The 21492-nt window shown below is 34.0% G+C and overlaps 2 protein-coding genes and 1 pseudogene across 2 annotated transcripts; 1 reads left to right on the top strand and 2 right to left on the bottom strand.

Annotated features, from left to right (window-relative positions):
• Positions 1–389: 389 nt before the first annotated feature.
• Positions 390–2570, top strand: LOC132269371 (protein OCTOPUS-like). Its single transcript, XM_059770540.1, has one exon. The coding sequence runs from the start codon at positions 543–545 to the stop codon at positions 2409–2411; it is 1869 nt and encodes a 622-aa protein (XP_059626523.1). The 5' UTR covers positions 390–542; the 3' UTR covers positions 2412–2570.
• A 4809-nt stretch (positions 2571–7379) lies between these two features.
• On the bottom strand, positions 7380–10863 carry LOC132269370 (AT-rich interactive domain-containing protein 2-like). Its single transcript, XM_059770539.1, has 3 exons — positions 10837–10863; positions 10626–10664; positions 7380–8444 (listed from the first exon to the last, which is right to left on the bottom strand). The coding sequence occupies exon 3, from the start codon at positions 8388–8390 to the stop codon at positions 7716–7718; it is 675 nt and encodes a 224-aa protein (XP_059626522.1). The 5' UTR covers positions 8391–8444; positions 10626–10664; positions 10837–10863; the 3' UTR covers positions 7380–7715.
• Positions 10864–18179: 7316 nt separating this feature from the next.
• LOC132268397 (arabinogalactan O-methyltransferase 1-like) lies at positions 18180–19323 on the bottom strand (annotated as a pseudogene).
• Positions 19324–21492: the final 2169 nt, after the last annotated feature.

Genomic DNA, 21492 nt, shown 5'->3' with positions numbered 1-21492 from the left:
AAATCTAATTTGATTCAAAACAAATATATACAAAAACACTAAAGTAAACAAAATAATTTATAAGTAGTTTATTTTTTCTATAAAAAACTATTTTTGTACATGTTTATAAACATTGTGTTTAGAGGCTAGTTTGAGGATTTAGATTTTTCTCAATGTGAAGATGAGGAAGCCTTTTAAATATGCAAAACTAAAAAATAGATCGATTCATATAAGTCATAGTGATGCCATGTTTTATTTATTTATTTATTTTTCTCATTTCTTAAAACTTTGTGTCTAAATAATTGTTTTGAGTAATTATGTATTGTTATATATAAATAAATAAGGGTGAGACAAAAAATTATAAATACAACATTGTGTGGGGGGCAAAAAAGAGGGTTTATCAAGGGTTCTTATCTGTTTACCTCATAAGTAGCATTTTACTTCCTTGTTCACTGTTCACCTCTGTTGCAACTACATTTCAGTTTTCACCCTCTCCACTCCTTGCTCTCCCCTTTATCGCCTGCTTCTATCATGAGCCGCGTGTGCACTGAGCACCTCCGGTTATGACTCTCGAACCTTACACTCGTCGTCTATCCAACTGTTACCGTCACCCGGCCGAACCGGTCACCGGCTTCTGTGCCTCATGCTTACGCGAACGCCTCGCCGGAATCGACCCTTCAGGTCTCCCGGAACCCTCTTCCTCCACCTCCTCCAGCACCGTCACCGCCACCACATCTCTCAAATCCGTCCTCAGCAACTCCGGTGGCGGCCGAGCTGATAGAGCCGGTCACCGGAAGATAGCCTCCTCTTCCTTCTCGCCGGAGCTCCGTCGCAGCAAATCCGTCGCCGTCCACAACTGCGAAGCTTCCTCCGGATTATCTGAGCCTCGCAGAAATTCATGCGAAGCTAGGGTTCCTAATAGTCTGCTAAATCTGTTCCTCCTCGATGATAAAAGGAAACGACTTGATAGAGAGCCCGAGGTTGAATCGAAGAACTTAGGGTTTTCAGGACTCACTGATCCTGTGCCAGAGTTGGTTGGAGAGGATGAAAATGAAGACAAAACTAGGGTTGCTGAGGATGTGTTGGGACAAAATGTCGATGACGAGAGAGCTGGAGACGATGAAGAAGAACTCAAGACGGTGAAAGAGCTCATAGATCTCGAATTGCAGAGAAAGAAGCAGATGGGGATGGATTTGAAGGACATTGCGGGAAGTTTTCGGGCGGCGGCGTCGGTTTTCAGCAAGAAATTGCGAAAATGGAAGCGAAAGCAAAAGGGGAAGAAGTATTACGCCGGAGCCAACGGTGGCGGTGGCGGTGGCGGTGATCTATTGACAATGCGTGTTGAGAAGCCAAATGGGTGGCAGTTGAGGGAGACACAGTCGGAAATTGGGGATTATGGATTTGGGCGGAGGTCTTGCGATGTGGATCGGAGATTTTCAGTTGATGGTGGTCGAATGTCTTTAGATGATCCAAGATTTTCGTTTGATGAGCATAGGGCTTCTTGGGATGGTTATCTGATTGCAAGAACAATTCCACGGCTTACACCAATGCTTTCTGTTGTTGAAAATGCGATGATGGCACCGGTGAACAGGTCCGATAATCGGAGGTGGGTTGAAGAGCAGATGATGAATTCAATCAATGAAGATGAGACGACCTCTGGTGGATCAGCTCAGACTAGAGATTACTACTGGGATTCTTCCTCTTCACAGAGGCGAAGTAGTTTTGATGGTTCGAGTTCTATGAAGAGTTCCAATAAAAAAACTTCAGCATTAGAGGGTGATGAAATGAAAACTGTATTGAATTCCAAGGTGTCCCCTGCAACAATTGATATCTTTCACGGGACAAAGTTGTTAATTACAGAGAGAGAGATGGGGAATCTGAACTCGAATTCTTTCAAAGATGATCAGTTGGAGAGCATTGAATCTGCTTCGAAGAAAGCTACTTTTGTGGCAAGTGGTGGTAACCCAAAAGAGGTCAAGAAGCATGGTAGGTGGCGAAAAGTGTGGAACTTTTGGGGTTCTAGGCAAGGGCTGATTGACAGCAAATATGGAGATGTTGGAGAAAATGTGATTGACCAGTCACTTGGAGAGCTTTACGAAAAGCAGGCCGGGGAGGCTGATGGAATAGAGAATGAGGCTCGTGGCGAGAAGGTCATTCGTAGCAGTAGCTGTGTTAATTCTAGGAGCTCCGATAAAATGATTGGATCACATGGAAGTATGAGGAGTGTGACAGAGACTAGAGGCTGTGTTCCGAAGATTAAAGAAGATTTTGTGCTGGATAAAAACCGGAGTGGCAGGTATTCTCCGAGCAACTTTGATAATGGTCTATTGCGGTTTTATTTGACACCAACAAGGAGCTATAATAACAAATCTGGAAAAAGTAGGCTAAAGAATTCACAATCTTCAGCCAGTAGTGTGTTAAGGTTGGACTGAATTGATTGTAAAAGGATTGTTGATGCGTTTCTTCTGTGAAATGAAGCTCTGTAAAGATGTTGATGCGTTTCTTCTTGTTATTCGGACAACCGCACATCATATTGTTACTTTTCTGTGCTTAACAAGCTTTTGCAATACAAAGGTTGTATTTCTTCTTTATTATTGTTGTCAATGAGAACTATTTTGCCAGTGTAGCTTACTGTATGTAGAAAATGGAGTCATCTATATAATAATTTTGCATGCTATCTAGACTGATCAAATTTTGGGTTCATGATGTCTACAAATCTTTGGCAGGCCTTGTTTTTTTGCACGTTGAAGTGGGAATGTGAATATAGAATTTTGCCCTAGAATAGCTAATTAGGCCACAATAACTTGCAAAAGGTTTGGGTAAATCTGTTGGATATTGAAGTGAGATTTAAATAGGGTTCATTGCTTGGTAAAGTGATAGAAGTTAATATAGTTGAGCCATCAGAACGTATTTGAGTTTGAAGCTTACAAATAATGGCAGAAGCTAGTTCTTTATCTTGTCCATCCTTTTAAGCATCCCGCATTGGTTGAACCAACCACAGGCTCTCTCTTTTTGCTTCTTGAAGTGAGATGTAACTGAGACTTTTTCGTACTTTAGCATTTCTTTGAAGGAGTTCATTGATGGTTTGCGTGGTTCTCTTCAACTTTATTGGTTAATAAAGTTGTGAATCTGCTTGATTTAGTTCTCTTTGGTCTTTACAAATAGCAAACTACTTATCCAAAAAAAAAACAAAAAAAACAAATAGCAAACTGTACAAAACTTATCCTTGATCTTCACACTACTTGAATTTTAACTAGGAGTTGTTCTTCCGTGCTAATTTATGACAACACTACCTATACCTATACGCAGTTGATGCTATGGTGTTAGTATGAAAATTTTACAATTTGTCCAATTAATGTGTCTATATAAATGAACTGCGTGTAGTTTTTAATGAAAATTCCCCAACCATTGACTGTTGGAAAGTGCTCGTTGTGGGGTTCATGTAACTAGGGCATCAGTTTCTCTTAAGAACTTGCATTTAGACCATTGTTTTAATATGAAATTGCTGAAGAGTTGATTCAGTGTTTATCATCTGGATAAACTAAAAACATGAGGATATAAGTCGCACAGAGGTTTTTATTCACAGATACTTCTAGAATTGGACAATACATGTACTGTTACAAAGTATCAACCTGAATGGGAGTTTTGTTTCCTTTTCTTTCGAGCACCTCAAAAATTTAGAATATGAAATCTTGCAACATTAAGAGTAAAGTAAGTTTTAGTTTTTGTAAAATTAAGGGAATATCCAGGAAAGGATTTGCAAGTAATAAAAGGGTTGTATGCTCAATTGTTTTGCCAACCCTTGTCCTGTGGAATAATGTCGGAATTATAGGCAATATTTAGGATATTGGGGTATATCCTTGGAATTATAGAAAGAGACAAATTATGTAACTTTGAACTGGTCTCTCTGTCCTGCTTTGAACATATTCTAACCAATGAATGTTTTATCTTCATATAGTGTCTGTGTACAAGGAGATTATACAATTCTGTTGATGTACAGGTCACTAGCAGTGTTAGATGTCAGGTATTCTGGGGCTTGCGACGTGGAACTGAATGATACTGAAAATGTTTCAACTCTTCAACGGCCTTGTTTTTTTTATTATCATTGGGCTGCTATACCCTTTATAATGCATGTGACAGCAATTTATTTCCATAATGCGTGTGACTGCAATTTATTTCCAGATGCTAATTTCTTCTATTAGCATCTGAACTTGGATCTCATCTGGTGTAACTTGGTAGCAGGGAGCCGAACTTTGGTGGTTAATACTTCATACTGAGAGGTCATCGTTGTCGTCGTCATCATCCTTGTCTTTACCACATAGATTCTCTCTTTCCACTCTTTGCAACTTTAATGCCATATCTGATACTAGATTTAATTTTTTGAAGTAATTTCTTATAGTTTTGGTCTCTATGCAAATCAATCTTCCTCTCCTCACGGGTGCATTTAAAGGTCTGCGTTGACTTTATAATTAGAGGTGTACTAGGTTTTTCCTTGAGAAGCCTTGAAACTGGTTGCCAATAAATCTGTTTGATCTCTTAAAATCTAGTATGAAGTGGAGAGTCGGCACAAATGCTGGATGAGGAATAGGTTATCGACTTGAAACAAACTTTTACCTTTGGCATTATTTGCATGAGGTGTTGATTTTAGACTGGAATTGTGTTCTCTGAATGTTTTACTGCTGTAACTTGTAACAAACAATGGTCACTCCCAGGCCCCAGGTGTTTACTGCTGTAACTTGTAAGTTGTAACAAACAATAGTCACTCCCAGGCCCCAGCACCCGGAATTGGTTAGACCAACATGGGTAACTTCTTCCTGGAATATTCAAGGTTTTTGGTGGAACCATAGGCGCATGGGATTTGTATTCTTGATGAATGCACTGAAAAATGTACAGTGCATGGTCCCTGAAAGGTTTATTTTATTCTCAGGGACTTCTAAACAATGCTCGCCAAGTATCGGCAGTCCAAGGACCATGTTTTCAGGGTCAGATCTCATGAATCCGGATCCCCTCATGCACCATTTAGATCGTTTATGCAACAATTCACATTGCTTACGCAATAACTTCACATCTTTTATGTAACAAATTTACATAGCTTATGCAACAATAATTTTTTCATGTATTTGTTGCATTGCACTAGATATCTTATTGCTTCTTTTAGGAAACTATTTTGAGTTATTGGAGTCATTATTGCAAAAGGATGACAGCAGGGGACCACCCCCTACACTAATTCCGTACTAATTTCAAAGTTACGGGAAGATTTTGAAACAAAAAGGGTAAGTTTTGAGCTTTCAGTAGGAATAATATGACATTTTATACTAGGAAGAACAAAATTTGTCTTTTTATAAAATTTTGTTAATAGCTATATTGAAAAAAATAAAAATAAACCACAAGTGCCAAATATCTTAAAATAGTAAATGTTGAATGGTCTATTTGTATATAATTTGTCCATAACAAGAGGAAGGTGTAATTTATCCTTAAACAATTGGATTTCTTTAACCTATAGCACATGATAGAATTTTAAAAACAGGGCTCAGAAAATTGGTCATACAAATAAGACGGTTGAATTCTAATGCAAATCTCAAGGCTCAAGAACTAAATGGTACTTTTAGAGGTGCCTATTTATTTTATTTTATTATTTATTTTTTGTTGACAAGAAATTGCCTGGTTATCTTTACGGAGACTTAAACCTTTCCACCTATTATTTTGGAAGACAAAAAAGTACCATTAGACTACATCTTTGATAATTTAAAACAGTTCAGATGAATGATACAAATGTCAAGTATTGTAGGGATACCGCTAGAGTCACATACATGGGTTCCTATGGATAAGAGGAGGGTTATTGATAAATTATTGAATGAATTATGCTATCAGAAGCTCTTTATGGAAAATTTAGGATATAAATAATCCAAATTTTTTGTCTTGAAAGTTCAAGCAAACCCACCTGCTTCAGGTTCCAACTCTCAATCTCATCTATAGAAAGAACAGATCATATAATCTAGGTTCATAAGAGTAATAATAATAATAATAATAGTGATGATGATGGTAACAAGAAATTAAAAAAATTTATGAACAAAAAAAAGAAATTAAAAAAAAAAAAAACCACTCATCGAAAGATTGAAAAAAAAACACTCTTATGCAGCTACAGAAACAACACATGCACAGCAAAGACAACACAGAGTATTCAGCGGAGAGGATAACGGATCCAAGTCCAACAATAAATTAGATACAACCTTTTTATTTAAAGGCTACCAGATCTGCTCCCACATGCTGCTAATGGCGAAACAGGAATACGAATTAGAGAATTGGAGAATGTCAATATAGGGACATTTTTCTAACGCCATGGGATGCTTTAAGAGGTCCGACATCATCATCATCATAGATCAAAAAAATATATATATTTAAACACAAACAAAAGAGAAACCATTAAAGAGGATCAAACATATCCAAATTAGGAAAGAAAACTGTGGCTATTTTAACTGGAAAACCTTCATAATTTCGAAGAATCAAGCCCCCACCACTCTTTAGAGACTGGATTATAGGATGCATCAAAATCGAGCTTCAAATGAATTAGTGAAGGACGCAGCCATTTAGCAGGATGAAGAGGAATTTCGGTCCAAAATATCCCGAGGATCTGAGTCTTCATGATTAAATAACTTATCATTTCAAGCCTTCCAAATTTGCCGACCCCAGAGGAAGACTAGTTGTAATAGAAGGAAAGAGAAAGAGAAGGCGTCCAAAAATAACATGTGGGGTTATTAAAAATGACTTTACAAAGATAAACATAGTAGGGGAAATGAAGTGCAATAGAATAGGTTGGGTGGAGAGAATTCATGTGGCCAACCCTCAGCAGAGTGGTTTGAGGCTTCAGAAACTTCATTGTAGAATTGGTTAACAGGTATGATATTGACAGAAATGTATTCTGCACATTGAAATTGTGGCTTTTCACACACCTCCAAAAATTCATTATAGTTTATGATGCAGGACAAATACTGTTTAGCTACGAACTAGAATGAAAGAAGGAGATGAGAATGAGAAGATGAGATGAGACCAGACGAAAGAGATGAGGTGAGAAGACGGACGAAGGGGATGAGGAGATAGATTGAAGGGGGTAGGTTGGAGAGACTGAGGGATTGAGAAAAGCAAGAACCCAGTGGAGAAAGAAGACACAGAGGAAGAGTTCGCAAACTCGCTATATTATTCAATAAACCAAAGCTAAAATAGTCTGGAGGGGTGAAATCATAACAACCCTTAAAAATAGAAAAATATGAAAATAACCTAAAACAAAACATTACCAAAAGTAATTAAAAACCCTAATTTACATCAATTCCTAATTTCATTTCTCTTTGACCCTTCTCCAAAAGTAAAGACACAATAATTGTTTACATACGAAGATGTGCACATAAGAAAAGTCTTTCAAGTAAAAACAATATAGTGAGCAGTTTATAAAATGGCTTCAGAGCTCAACTAGTACACACAAAACTAACCAATTGCCTACAATACATGATCCAGATACAAGAGTTGAAGCTGACTCTTGTTCTCAGTCAAAAAAAAACTTTATGTGCATCAAAATTTTACAACAGAATACAAAACAAGGCCTCTAAACTCAATCAGAGACTGAAAAGACTTTAAAATGGTACCCGAGTTGCCAAGCATCATCTTTGCCCAGTCAGGTAATGCGTCTTCACGTACTTAGAACTGTATGAGGTAATGTAAAATAGTACCCGAGTTGCCAAGCATCATCTTCGCCCAGTCAGGTAATGTGTCTTCACGTACTCAGCTCGAGACCTTTTTTGAGGACATTTGGAATACAAAGCCCCTCCAGCCTCCTCATCATCCGTATCGATGATCTTGCATCCTGACCTGGTCTTCATGCTTATGCGTTTAGGAACATATGAATTGAAGTAGTAACTAACTATACTTTTTCTGCAGTGGCATTGCAAAGACTTTAAGGCAGGCTTCATGAAACTTTTACCCTTTGAAATGGGATTCATTTTCACAAGAGAATCAAATTTCTTCTGCTCCTCCATATTCCACAACTTGGAAACCTCTTCACCCATCTCATCAAATTTCCATTTCCAAAAGGCAGGACCTAGTTCATACTGCAGCTGGATCCTTCTGTCAGTAACATGGCGTTTAACGCATTCTACAGAACCAGGGGAGTCACAAAGACAAAAGTCAGGCCTCCCTTTCCCAATTGCATCACCTTTGGTTTCTGCGCTCCTGTCTTTAATTGGCCAAACTTGAGTGCCTAACCAACTTGAAGTACTTGACTCACTTTGAGGTGGTGGACCAATCCAATCTGGAATATCAGCTTGAAAACGGGGTCCAACGGGAATTGCCAGTCTGAGATGATCATCCTTGATCTTCCTTCTCTGAAGTTTCTGAAGATTCAGTTGCTTCAGCTTCTGCATATTTGACGAGTTTGGTTTCTTGACCAATTCGAAGAAACAGAGTAAAGATTGGACCTATGATTAGTTTATCAGAATGGATGCTAAGAAGTTAGCGTCTAATGATATTGAGTATGCTAAATGACTCTGGTTAGCCAATAATACTTTGCTCCTCAAAAATCTCAAACCAAATAAATTCTTGAAAAGGTGGAAAATTCATTTGAAAAGGTAACAACAAATGTACTATATGAAGGGTTTCTAAATAAAAACGGAAATTTCGTTCTTCATTCTAGGGAAAATTACACAAAATTATAATTTTTCTACAATCAGTCTGGTTTATATTTATCTTTTAGATTGTGTGTCAGATTCTACTATGGTGAAATAATCCAAGAAACATATGCTCAACACCCACCCACATCTAAAACCGACATCTATAAGCTGATACAGAATTCAAGGACAAGAGAAATAATTAAAACTTTTACTAATTCTACTCAATTGCTATTTTAAGGATTTTAGTTTGAAATATACACACAATTAGCAAACCAAACAAAGAAAAGAACAATTTAATAACTTCGATCTCAAATCAGGTTCTTATCAAGTACAATAATAGATAGAATTGATGACTCCCCACAGCACCAGATCCTGACTGTAAGAAAGGAAAAAGAAAAATATCACTGCATTACTCATAATTTCCATTTTTTTTCATGTCAAGACTTCCTATAAAACAACATATTTCACATAAAACTAAAATCTAAAGGTAAGTCTATAAACAGTTATTAGACTAGTCAATCAAAAAATGAGTGATCAAATGTGAATGTTGAGATGAATGTGTGACAAGACAAGACGTGGTAAACTTCAAAATGAACACGTTAGTGGTAAACTTCAAAATGAACACGTTAGTGGTCTATGATTGGGGCGACATTTATCGGAGATAAATAAGGTGATCAAATGTAAATGTAGAGATTACTATTGGAAAAAAAATATATATAATAAAATAAAAAATTAAAGCGATTAAGATGTTTGAAGCCTAAATTGAGAGTAAAGCTAGAGGAAGATAAATAGTCATTTCTGACCTACAAATTCACCAACCTTAGTTTCTTTTATACATATTCTTATCATTCATCACAAGTTTCCTGTCGGAGACATCAGCATCTGCCACCAAGGGCAAGGCAGACACAAAACTCAAACTTAATGGCAAAGACTTTCACCTGACACCGTGAAGGATGGGAGTTTGAATCCCTTTGGGCCACCACGAGAACTTTTTCGGGTAATTGCCCAATACAGGTCGCCAAGGAATTTTCCCGTAGCCCCATGCATGTGAGCGGGAGATTGCATATGTACGGTGATGAATTATGGGGTGCTCTAAGAGAAAAGTCGTACTTTCATTGTTTCAAAACCAGTACCTCTTCAATGGCCGAACCTTAAGTTTCTGATTAACAGAATTCTCTCTCAATAAATTACCGAAAAACATTTCTTTCCAATCTCCAAACGAACTTTAATCATAATATCCAAACAATCAAATCAATTAAAAACTAAATCTTTTCAGAGGCCATCACAATCAGTTTCATTATCATTGTCAATTTAAACTACTGCAACTGATGTGGAAGATTACGTTTCTATCGATTCCATACCTCACAACATTCTTGGATAATGGGACTCGATCTTTGACTTTTCTCTCTAAAAACGCCACTGCACCGGTGCAACCCGTCCCCTTTCTCTCTCTAAACCGGAAATGGTCAACGCTTTCTCTCTCTAAAAGGATGCCTTCTCTCTCTCCAAGAAAGCCACTGCCGTTAATTTCAGATTCTCGGTTTATATGTAGGAAGTAGATATTTTAGATTCCTGAAAGTTTAATTCGTAAGAAGTTTCAAATTTAGGGTTTAGATTCTAACGGAGCGCAATGGTTCTAAGTGCGCGTAATATCAAGGCTTGGCCTTCAAAAATGAAACCCTAATTCTAGATCCCAATTGCGATTTGGCAGTGAAATCTATGGTGGTACGATGAAGAACATCCATGGGGAGGATTCAGAAAAATAGAATAGAAGAAAAAAAGAGCGTGCAAGGAGAATAAAATTATACTAGGTATCAAAAGAAAAAAAAATTAATGATTTTTTATTTATCATTGCACTAGTTATTTTATATTTTCTAAAATTATGTTTATAAGTTGTTATAATAAAAAAATTTAAAGCAAGAAATCTGAAATATAAATTGAAGTATGGAATAAATAACTATATATTATCAAGCATGCCAGAAGTAATACCTGTTTTATCTCCACAATTTTTTCTCTTGTGCAAGCAACCTGTTTAAAATGATGAAAGAAACAAGGAAAAATGAGAAAAAATGAAAAGAAAATAAGTTAAATTTATATTTTTGACAATTTATTTATATATTTTTTCTCTTTAAGATAAGAAAAAAATAAAATAAAAAATTGGAGCATTTCACAAAGAAGAGCCCCCAAACACTACACCAACCTCGATGCCCTTGGTGGGTTTTGAGTCTCATAGTGATAGTTTTGTAGTTCTAGCATGACAACCCCCTTTTCAAGTAGAGGGTTAGACTTGCATGTGGTTCAGCTTGTACAAATTATTTGGTCCTAACGTATTATGACACATGTATCATATGATGAGTATTATTTAGTGAATAGATATGTTAGTAAATAACGAACTGAAAATAATAATGTATAGAATAATACAAGAAAACTCTTTCATAACAAGACGCAATTGAGACAGATTTTTTAGATAGAGTAGTGATATTCACACCGAACAATTTAGTAAATTGCCTAAACGAATAATTTTTAATTAGTTATTTATACCAAATACTACTAAGTGGAGGGCTCTACTTCCTTATTTGTTACATAATTGACCAATTAAAAGTGTAAGTCTAGCAATTTTCAACATCTATTCTGTAGAAGAATCATTTTCCTTTAAGATATATGAAAAGTCAAAATGTATCATTTAATAAATCTTTCAATTCAATGGTTAAATAAGGAAAACACATATCTATTTTCATGAATGACTCTCAGAACTAAGATTGTGCACACAGTCAACAAGGTGTATGGAAGGGTTGAGTGGACCACGGTACTCCATATGGGGATAAATTATTAGATGGTTTTGGACCATTAATAGTTGGTGGACTAATTCAATTCAGACTCTCCAATTGAGAAAATGACCCCACAAGAATATATTCTTATATTATAAAAAAATCTAAACAACGATGTGAATTAAACTAGTTCACCAAGTGTTAAATGATTCAGAAACATCTAATAATGGTCCATCCTTCCCTATCACTGCACAGAATGAATCCGGGTTCCTAAAAAATAAGCTCTATTCGTCCAACAAAAAGTGTCTCTTTTTAGAAACCTTAACCTAACTATTTAAATGTATAAACTTTTATGTTTTTATTTATTTATTATTGTGGTGAATTTTTAAATATATAGGTCCACATAACTTTAGTTGCTTTTATAACAAGTCAATGAGGATAAATTAAGAATATTAAAAAAATAGTACATTGGGTTTTGAAGTGGAATAATTATTTTGGGATAACCAAAAAGGACCTGGATCGACACTTTTTTATGAAACAGAAGAAATATTCAATAATGATATACAGAACTACGTATATTAAATACTTTCAAAGTATAAATATCAAATCAACTAAATGAATTTTGTTTTGCCATTCCATCTTATCTAAGGTCATAAACATGAAATCAATTATTTTAGGCCATCTTAATTTATCTTCCCTTTTCTCCCTGTGTTGCCCTGGTATGGATCACATTTACTTATCTCAACCACTACATGTTTTGGCTTTGGTTGTCATTGAAAATGACAAATCCACCTTAATGGATACTTGCAAAGCATATATTGATTGTGCTAAGCAAAATGATGTAATTGACGACTTTGTCTACTGTACAATCAATTTGATGTGGGGATCAGAAATTAGAATAAGTATCTAGAAAATAAGTTTTGTTATTTTTAAAAATTGACAAGAATTCTCCTTGGACTTTATTATTGGAGTAATTACAAAATTCGAGTACTCTTATGTTAAAATTGATACTCAAAATTGAAGAAGAAAAAAATGATTTGCGACTTTAAAGTATGTAGTCACATTTATTTTTTATAATTTATTTATTTATTTTTTAAGGTGTTAATTGCCCCCCACTCTTCACTCTAATTGAGTTTACTATTAGGTTCTATGGTAAACACCTTCAAGATATAACAAAGTTGGAAACTTAAAATATGCAATTAATAGCACTAAAGAATTCCCTTGAAGACTTCTTGAAACTATTTATAATTTGACTGAAAATAAAAAAACTGAGACATAAAGAGAGAATAGTATATTTTGAAGTTAATTATTTATGCTCAACTTTACTTTAATCTCATATGAATGAAAATTGCACAATTCTATTTTCATTCTTTTATATTAAGAATAATGATACATTTACCGAACCAAACAACCGAAATAATAGTCGAATCCTATATGGCATAACCACGTAATTCATTAACTCATTCAAGTAGGAGACTAAAAATCTCTGGAAAGCTAAAATGGTTTATCTTCTCTTTCTTCCTCTTCGTTAGGGACGCTCTCTGGTCTAAATTTCCTTTCCTTCTCTATCCGATTTCTGTAGGTATTTGGAAGTCTTTCATGGACACAGTTTTTAATGGCTTGGCATTGAGTTGTTAAAAAAGTGGTTTTTTTATTTTATTTTATTTTTTATTTTAAGGATGAATTGGTGCTTAAAATCAAACAATGGATACAAGCTGCTAATTGTCTCCTAAATATCTAGGCGAGGGAGGAGAAAGAATTTCAGTGACTGGTGAGCAAATCTTTGAAGGTGTTGTAGATGATATATGTTTCATGGAAACATTTCTTGCCTTGGAACCTATGCTTAATTTAGAGTTGGGTGAGAAACTAATAAATAAATTCTTTTAAAAAAAAAAAAAAAAATGGAACAGAACCTATGCCTAAGTAGATAGAGCAAGAGAAGACAAGTTGAAGAAGATTATGTCTGAATTTGTATTGATGAAGGAATTTACAAGCTAAAAATATCAAAAAAACAAGGCAGTTTACTAGGTGTCATTCAACAACTTCTATGGATGAAAGTATTTTAACATCTGCTTAGAATCTGTTACAGTGTTTTTGTTTTTTGGTTCCAATTATGTAAACATGTATGTTATTTAGGTCTCCAAAAATATGTATGACATTCAACATGAAGCAAAGATGTTGCAGGCAATGGCAGTCCGGCTGGTGATTATACCCTGTTTTTTTTTTTTTTTTCCTCTTTTTGAACAAAGAAATACATCAATAAAGAGTTAGAGGTGCATAATTCTTCTAATTTGGATCAAAGTCTTAGTTGAATGCTTAGGTGGTTGAGATAACTTATAGCCTTGCCAATGTCTGCTACCTCCACTTAGGAGCAAACTTTTATTCCTTAGATTTACAGAGATTGCACTGGAGAGACAAAAATTTATGACACAAATTCAATACAACAAAAAAAGTTGTATTTCGAACGGTGGCTTATAAATTTAGATTTAGATAAAAAAGGGTGCAAGAAATTAACTTGCCAATTGGAAAGAGAAAAGAGAGAAATAATAATTGATGGGAGTCTAGAGAGCGAGAGAGTCATAAACGAATAGGAGAGAGAGGAGAAATCGTTTTAGTCTCTCTCCTATTACGTGGCTGCCATGTTAGATTTGGTGATTTTTTTCGGTGGTTAGGTTCGGTAAATGTATCACTACTCTTATATTAAAAGCCATCTCTTACAATTTTAATATATTTTTTCATCTCATGTTAATTTTTGTCATCCTACCTCTTTGCCTCATACCTTCTATATAGATTAGCATTGTTTTCTTATTGAAGCATCTATGGACGGACTATATTACAAGAAAAGTTCAATCATTTTAGTAAATGCACATGCTATCACGTGATTTCTTACTAACTCCATTCACGTTAATTTTGGTCCTGCTCGGGTGCAATTAAAGATATTTTTTGCAACCAATTTTCTCTCATTTTATCTATAGTATGTGCTACTCCAATAATCTTCCCGAATGCAATCATTTCTAGTTCTATTTAAAGTATTTTATATCCAATCCTACAAAATATGAGTTCTACAACAAAAATGAATAATAGTTATATTTATTTATTTTTAATAGTTCATCTAACCTTAGTAAAGACAGGTGCGTGAATAAAAATTTGATGACATCCCCATTATTTTGTCATCTTCAATTCTCATGATTTATTTGGATATTTCATCTTACACTGCTATATTAACCCAAGGATAGAAGTAAACTAAGGGTACCGGTAAGAGAATTTTTAATACCACTTAAAATATTAAGTACGATTATCATAAAGATGGTATCATAAAGATGGTAAGTGATTTTAGTTTTTAAAATATTTTTTAATGAAAATATTACCCTATTTTAGAGTTCTCTATCACTTGTTCTACTCTATAATTTTTACTCCAATTTTTTTTTTTAAATATATATATATATATATATATATATATGCACACAGTGCATGGTTCACTCAAATTTATAATCAACAATCATGTAATGAAATCGTCACACCATTTTTATGATGCAAATCTACTATATAAATAAAGATCGAACGATTTATGCGTGAATTCTAATCTCCTTCTCATAAATATTTCATTTTCATAAGTTATTCATTTTATATGTTAATTTTGAAATTTATATGATAAGTTTTTACATTAATATCCATGGTTAAATTGATATATTTCTTTGGTGAAATTCATTATTTTATATATATGTTTATGTTTTAATATAGTATATTTTATAATAATATTATGCGTAGAAGATATTCAAGACAAATATATAATATATACAACATTTAGATTCTTTTGCATTTAACAAACAATCTTAATGAATTCAATACTCAAAATTAATACAATATCAAATAAGTTTATAGATAAATATATATTCCGTAAAATTCAGTACTTGAAATTTTTAGTGCTTAATTTTCCGTTTTATCAAACAACAGCTTAGGCTTAGTAAAAAATTTACCTGAAAAATATTATCTGTGTTTTCTGGTGTTTGGTTATCATAAAATACGAAGAAAAAAAATTAAAACCTAACAAAAATAATTTATTCATCAATTCTCAGCAAGTTATTTTGCACGTTCGACCTAATAGATTCGATTTCAACCTAAACTTTTGTCGAATACCAAAAAATAAAAATAAAAGAAAATATTTTACCAAAAAAAAGAAAATATTTTTGACGAAAAATATTTTAGTCTAAACAAATGGATGAAGCCTTAATTGCAAGCGGAAGAGAAAGCGAAAAGACAATAAATATATATATATATAGATGATTGTTTGCGGAGGGAATACCTTTTTGCATCTTTTGTGTTCCATTTTGCTTTAGCTGCTATTAGTTCCGCAATGGTTTCGTCTGCTTTTGGAACTACGTGTTGTTGCGTTTAAATCAATAGTCAAACTTGTAGAAATTAAGAACGATATAATAATTAAAGAGAGAAATTTTGCAATGGTACCTGATTAATGATTCTTAGTTTAAAATAACTTAAGAATTATGTAGAAGAACTTCAGAGACCACCACTACCATTTAAGAGTTGTTTGTTAAAGATTTCAATATGCAAAAAAATAAGGAGATAATAAATTTGAACCCCTAGCCTTTTGTGTCTCTCACACCCTCTAAAATTGTGCTCATTACAAACTCTAATAACTCTTATATACTTGGTTATAATAGAATCCTAAATTTGGTAGATTTGTGAATAGATTGGATCTTTTATTTGAATCTGATTCGAATCCAATCCGATACTAGTATATGATTTAAATATTTAATCCGATAACCCGTTAACGATCCAAATTTAACAATATGTAAGGATTATGGTTAATCCGATTCGATAATAATTTAATCCAAATTTATCATGAGCACTTTGTCTTTTTTGTTATGATCATACACAAATATTGAGGTGCGAATTTAACTATTTGAAAGAAAAGTGTACGAGAATTTACCAAAATTCATTTATAATAAATCACACGAATGAGTCAAAGTTTTATACACTCTTTCTTTGACCAAATTACGTTATTAACTTTGATTATCTCGTATAATTTTATTTATGATATTTTGAATTGATTTTTTATTGTTTAATAGTGAGATCACTTTAACTTTTTGTATATAATACCTTCTGAATTATTACATTATGTTGCAAAATGCCCGAATACCTAGACTATTTTTTATTAAATGACCATAATGCCCTTTCTTTTTAAATTACACTTAATTTATTTTTCTTATTGAAATTAATTATGAAATAAACTTATACTATATTGATGGCATATTCTCTATTAAATTTACGTAAATTTTCCTTTAATTTTTTATATTAATTTTTTAAATAAAAATCTTAAGTAGAAATTTTTTAAACAATTTAAGTAAATTCTTATTTTTTTCATGAATATATTGCATAAAAAGGTATTTTTTATTTAAGTAGTTTAGTAAATTTTCATGAATATATTGTATATAAAAAAGGTATTTTTATGGTTAAAAAAAGTTTAGCATGAGTATAATAAGTTTTATTATAAATAGTATAGTTTAATTATAAATTAATCATATTAGAAAATGTAGTTGCAAATCTATTTATTTTTTCCCATTTTTGTGATAAATTGATACTAATAATAAAATTTAGATAAATGGTATAATTAATATTTAGATAAGAGAAAAGATAATAAAATAATTTAATAAGAAATGAAAATTTTAATGAGAAAGGGTAAAATAGTCTTTTTTGATTGTTTTATCCTTAATTGGAACAAATCAATTATTCATGGGGTTTATTTACGAAAAGATAATAGTTTAGGAGGATTCTTTGCACTTTATCCTATAATTTATGCATTATTTTATTTGCCCAAAGTATGTTAATTAAAAGGAGAGCTCATATGAAATGTCGAGGGAGGCCTCCAAGTAGCAGTAATCAAATATTATATAATATTTTTTAACGTAATGTTATTATAATTATTTATATAATGTTATTATAATTATTTTCTCTTCTTCCTCTTCTCTCTCCCTATTTTCTTTTACTCTATAGTGTTATGTTTGGGAATATCGAATTAGCAGCTTGGATTTGGAATTAGAAAAAATTTAGTTTAAATTTTGAACCAAATTTCTTTCAATTTCAAATCTAAAACGCTGATTCGATGCTCCCAAACACAATAAGTGCTTTTATTTATTTATTTATTAAAAATTCTAATTTTCTTTCATATTTTATTTGTGTTCTGTTTTCTTTCCTTTTTATTCTAATCATTATTTTCCATTCTCTTTTAACATTAATTTCTTTTTTCTTAAGAAAAAGTTAGACTCCTAATAGATCGAATTGTCGGATATTCAATTAATTCAAGTTATCGGATCTTCAATTAATTCAAGTTGTCAGATATTCAATTAATTAGACTCATAAATGAAATGCCTTATCGAATTTAGATCAAATAAGACTGTTGCAATCCTATCTATTTATAAGTCTAAAATGTGAGTCCCCTCAAGACAAAATGGGTCAAAAAATCAACACAACCCACACGTGTGCTATGATTTTTCTACAAACAAACATGTCTAATGTCACATGTTTAGAGTTTCACCATCCCGTGATCTAGTCACAACCGTGCGCCACAAGATGTTATATATATATTAGGGCAAATTTCAATAAACCTCCAATACTTTAAAAAAGTGATTATAAAACCCCAACCAGTTTTAAAAACTTCTCCAATAATATAATAACGTTATCATTTTATCCCAACTCTGTCAATTGGGAGTTAAGAGTATGTGAAATGACTAAATTATCCTTATTATATTCCCTTTTATTTAAAAAATAAAAAAATCATATTTTTGAAATTACAATATTATCCTTTACCACAAAATCAAGAAAAGATTAAAAATAATATCCTCCACCCAAAGTGTAGCGCAGCCTACTACAACAATACACCCCATAGCTCAATTTAGCAGAACCGGGACCCAGCACTCGCCCAGCTCACGTTAGCGGCGGAAGGCAGCTCGAAGTGCCATATCCTCCCCACACCCTTCACCAAATTCTTCCTGCACAGGAACTCCTCTGCGAAGGCTTTCTCCACCCACTGGTCAACGTCGTGTAGGAACACATATGCGTCACACCCGATCGCTTCCTGTTCCTCGCTATCACCGCCGCCGAGTAGATTGCCGCCATCCTCCTCGGTGCCGCCGCGAAGTACCATTTCGGCGCGTCGATCATAATCAAGTCCCACTCTTGTCGTACACCTTGCTGGGCAGTCCGGTCAGCGCTAACTTGCACTGGTCGTTCCCTTTTATGTACGACTTCGCCGGTGAGCACTTCGGCTCCGACTTGTAGAATCGGAGCAGATTGTCGGCCTCGTCGAGCCTGGTCCTGTACTTGACGGCGTGGGCTTTTAGGTACAAGGATTTTTGGGTCACCGTCTTGAACCATTTCAGGTCTTCTTCGAGGAAGAGAGTGGTTCCACCGGGGTTGAGTGAGGCCCACATGAGGGAGTCCAGGCCGAGCCCTAAGAAGAAGAAGTTACAGGGAGAGAGAGATCGGAGGACATTGTAGGTGATTGGGTTGATTTTGGTAGCTGTAGTTCGAGGCCTTGTTGTTGTCAATGTTGTTCCATTGTTGGAAGAACTCGGAATCGGGTGGTAACGGAGGGTATAATTCTTCCCAGTTCCAGACAGATGAGGCTTGAGAAGGAGTGGCAGAGAATGCTGAATTTGCATTGTATGTAAAGTTTTCTGTATAATTATTCGATCTGTAGGGGTTGTGGCTATGTGGAGATGAAAGGCTCGATTCGGAGAGAATGTGAGGGAGTTTCATTGGTTTCCGGCGGCGAGAGGTCGGGAGATTAGAGGCGGAGAGGATGTGAGGGAGTTTAGAGCTATAGATAGTGGGGGACAGGGACAGGGACGGCGACGGAGAGAAGAGAGGAGGTGGTGGTGGTGGTGGATGGCGGAGGGAAGGGAGGGAGAGGGGACTCGCGGCGGGGGGGGGTTGGTGGTGGAGGAACGGGAGAAGGAGGAGGGGGTGCGGAGGAGGACGGCAGGGGTCTGGTTAGAGACGGAGAAGAGGACAAGGTTACTATTACAAGCTTGGGGGTATTTTCGGTATAACATATTTAAATGCACATCACTTGTTTGGCACATGTGACAGCAGGGGTATTTTTGTCACAAAAGTCAATTTGTCGAAGCAATTGTTAACCACGCGCTGGGTTAACGATCCCAATGGACAGAATTGTCAATTTGTCGAAGCAATCCCAATGGACAGAATTGTCAATTTGTCGAAGCACTGGGTTAACGATCCCAATGAACAGAATTGGGGTAAAATGATAATGTTATTATATTATTGGGGGTTTTTAAAACTGGTTGGGGTTTTATGATCACTTTTTTAAAATATTAGGAATTTACTGAAATTTGCCCTATATATTAACATTTAACAATAATATGTGCTAACTGCTATGTAACAAAACACCTAATTCCAGTAATCCCTTCTCCAACTCATATTTAGGGACGGAGCCAGCATGTGCTTAAGGGGCATTTGCCTCCTGCGGCCCGCCCTATGCTCGCTCACTAGATTATTGAATTTATTTTTTTTAATATAAATTTGTAAAAATTGATAAAATGCCCACCTAAAATTAATAAAATGGCTCCTTTGCCCCTGAATCAACTAAATTTTATTTTATTTTATGCATATAATTTGTAAATATTTATAAAACATCCTTATAAAATTTATAAATTATCTCCAATAAAATTATCTATTTCTAAAAACGTTTTTAATTCTTTATTCCTTTTCCTTCTTATTCTTCAAATTTCTTTTTGTCATCTTAAAAAACTTTTGCATTCTCTTTCTACAATTAAAACATATTTTTTCCTTTAAAATTCTCTCATATATATATATATATATATTTTATTTCATTTTCTTCTTAAAAAATTCTTTTTTCTTTCTTGCACTTATGCATAATTTATGTTCAATAACCTTTGTCACTATATTTTTTTTTTCCTCTTCTTATTCATTTTTTATTCACTTATGCTAATACACTGTTGTTAAGTTATATATATTTTCGGCCTATTTGGAATTTTTTTTTTTTTTTTTTTTGTTAATATTAACGTGCTCCTGAACCAAATTTCTGACTCCACCCCTACTCATATTGGTGTAAGCGGTAAGCCTCATCAATGCCGCAGGAGATACAACATCAACACACCTTTCGTGTCGCTTGTTACTGTTCTGGTGTACTCCTCCTCACTTGGATTGCACATTCGGACAAGGATCATCTCCAGTTGTCAGTAATCTGTTTCCTCAATTTTTGTAAGTAAAAGTGCATCCAATATTTTCGTAAGGAGCATTCCAACATTTTCCTACTAAGTATTCTAATATTTTCTTACTATGCATCTCAAACATGGATGACGTGGCCATTTCTGGACAATTCATTTTAAAATGGAGTAAATGATATACTATTTCATTGGAGGTGATTTTCACCCTTAAGGTTCATAAACTCATCTACCCGTGCCACTTGTTTAGTGTAACAGTCGCCTTCACTTTGGCTTACTCTCTCACTTCTCTACTCTAAAACTTTAACTAGTTGGGGCTACAATTGTACTATAATCACCGCTAAGCATTACTAAAACTTTTACTAGTTGGGGCTACGATTGTACTACAATCACCGCTAACATTTACGTTTCTTTAAAAAGTTCTCTACTATATACATTACTAAAACTTTATACATTATTAAAAGGAAAAATTATATTTTGGTAACCAAAATTAAACATAATTACTATATAGTGACCTTAAAGTCAAGAAAAGGTGAATAGTGACCAATCTTGAAACTTAATTGATATTAAGTGACCACTTAAGGATAATTTGGTCAAAAACACTTAAAAGTTTAATAAACATTTTAAAAATAAACTTTAGATGACAAAATTGCCATCCAATATAAATAATAAGTCATTAAATTCATCCTCCTCCTACTCTCTCTCTCTCTCTAATCCAACGTTTTCTTTTTTTCCTTTTTAGTTTATAATTTACCAATTTAAAAAATTAAGATTTCTTTACCAACATTATCTTTTTTTCACCCTTTATCTATTTTTCAAGGCTTTCAACCATCTAATATTTTCCTTTTTAGTTTACAATTTACC

This window comes from Cornus florida, unplaced genomic scaffold (genome assembly GCF_030987335.1).
Source record: "Cornus florida cultivar Cherokee Brave unplaced genomic scaffold, ASM3098733v1 CherokeeBrave_3.0.0_Hap2_Chr08, whole genome shotgun sequence".
Classification (NCBI taxonomy): Eukaryota; Viridiplantae; Streptophyta; class Magnoliopsida; order Cornales; family Cornaceae; genus Cornus; species Cornus florida.
Note: the sequence above shows the minus strand (reverse complement) of the source record. Positions and strands in the feature narration are given on the sequence as shown.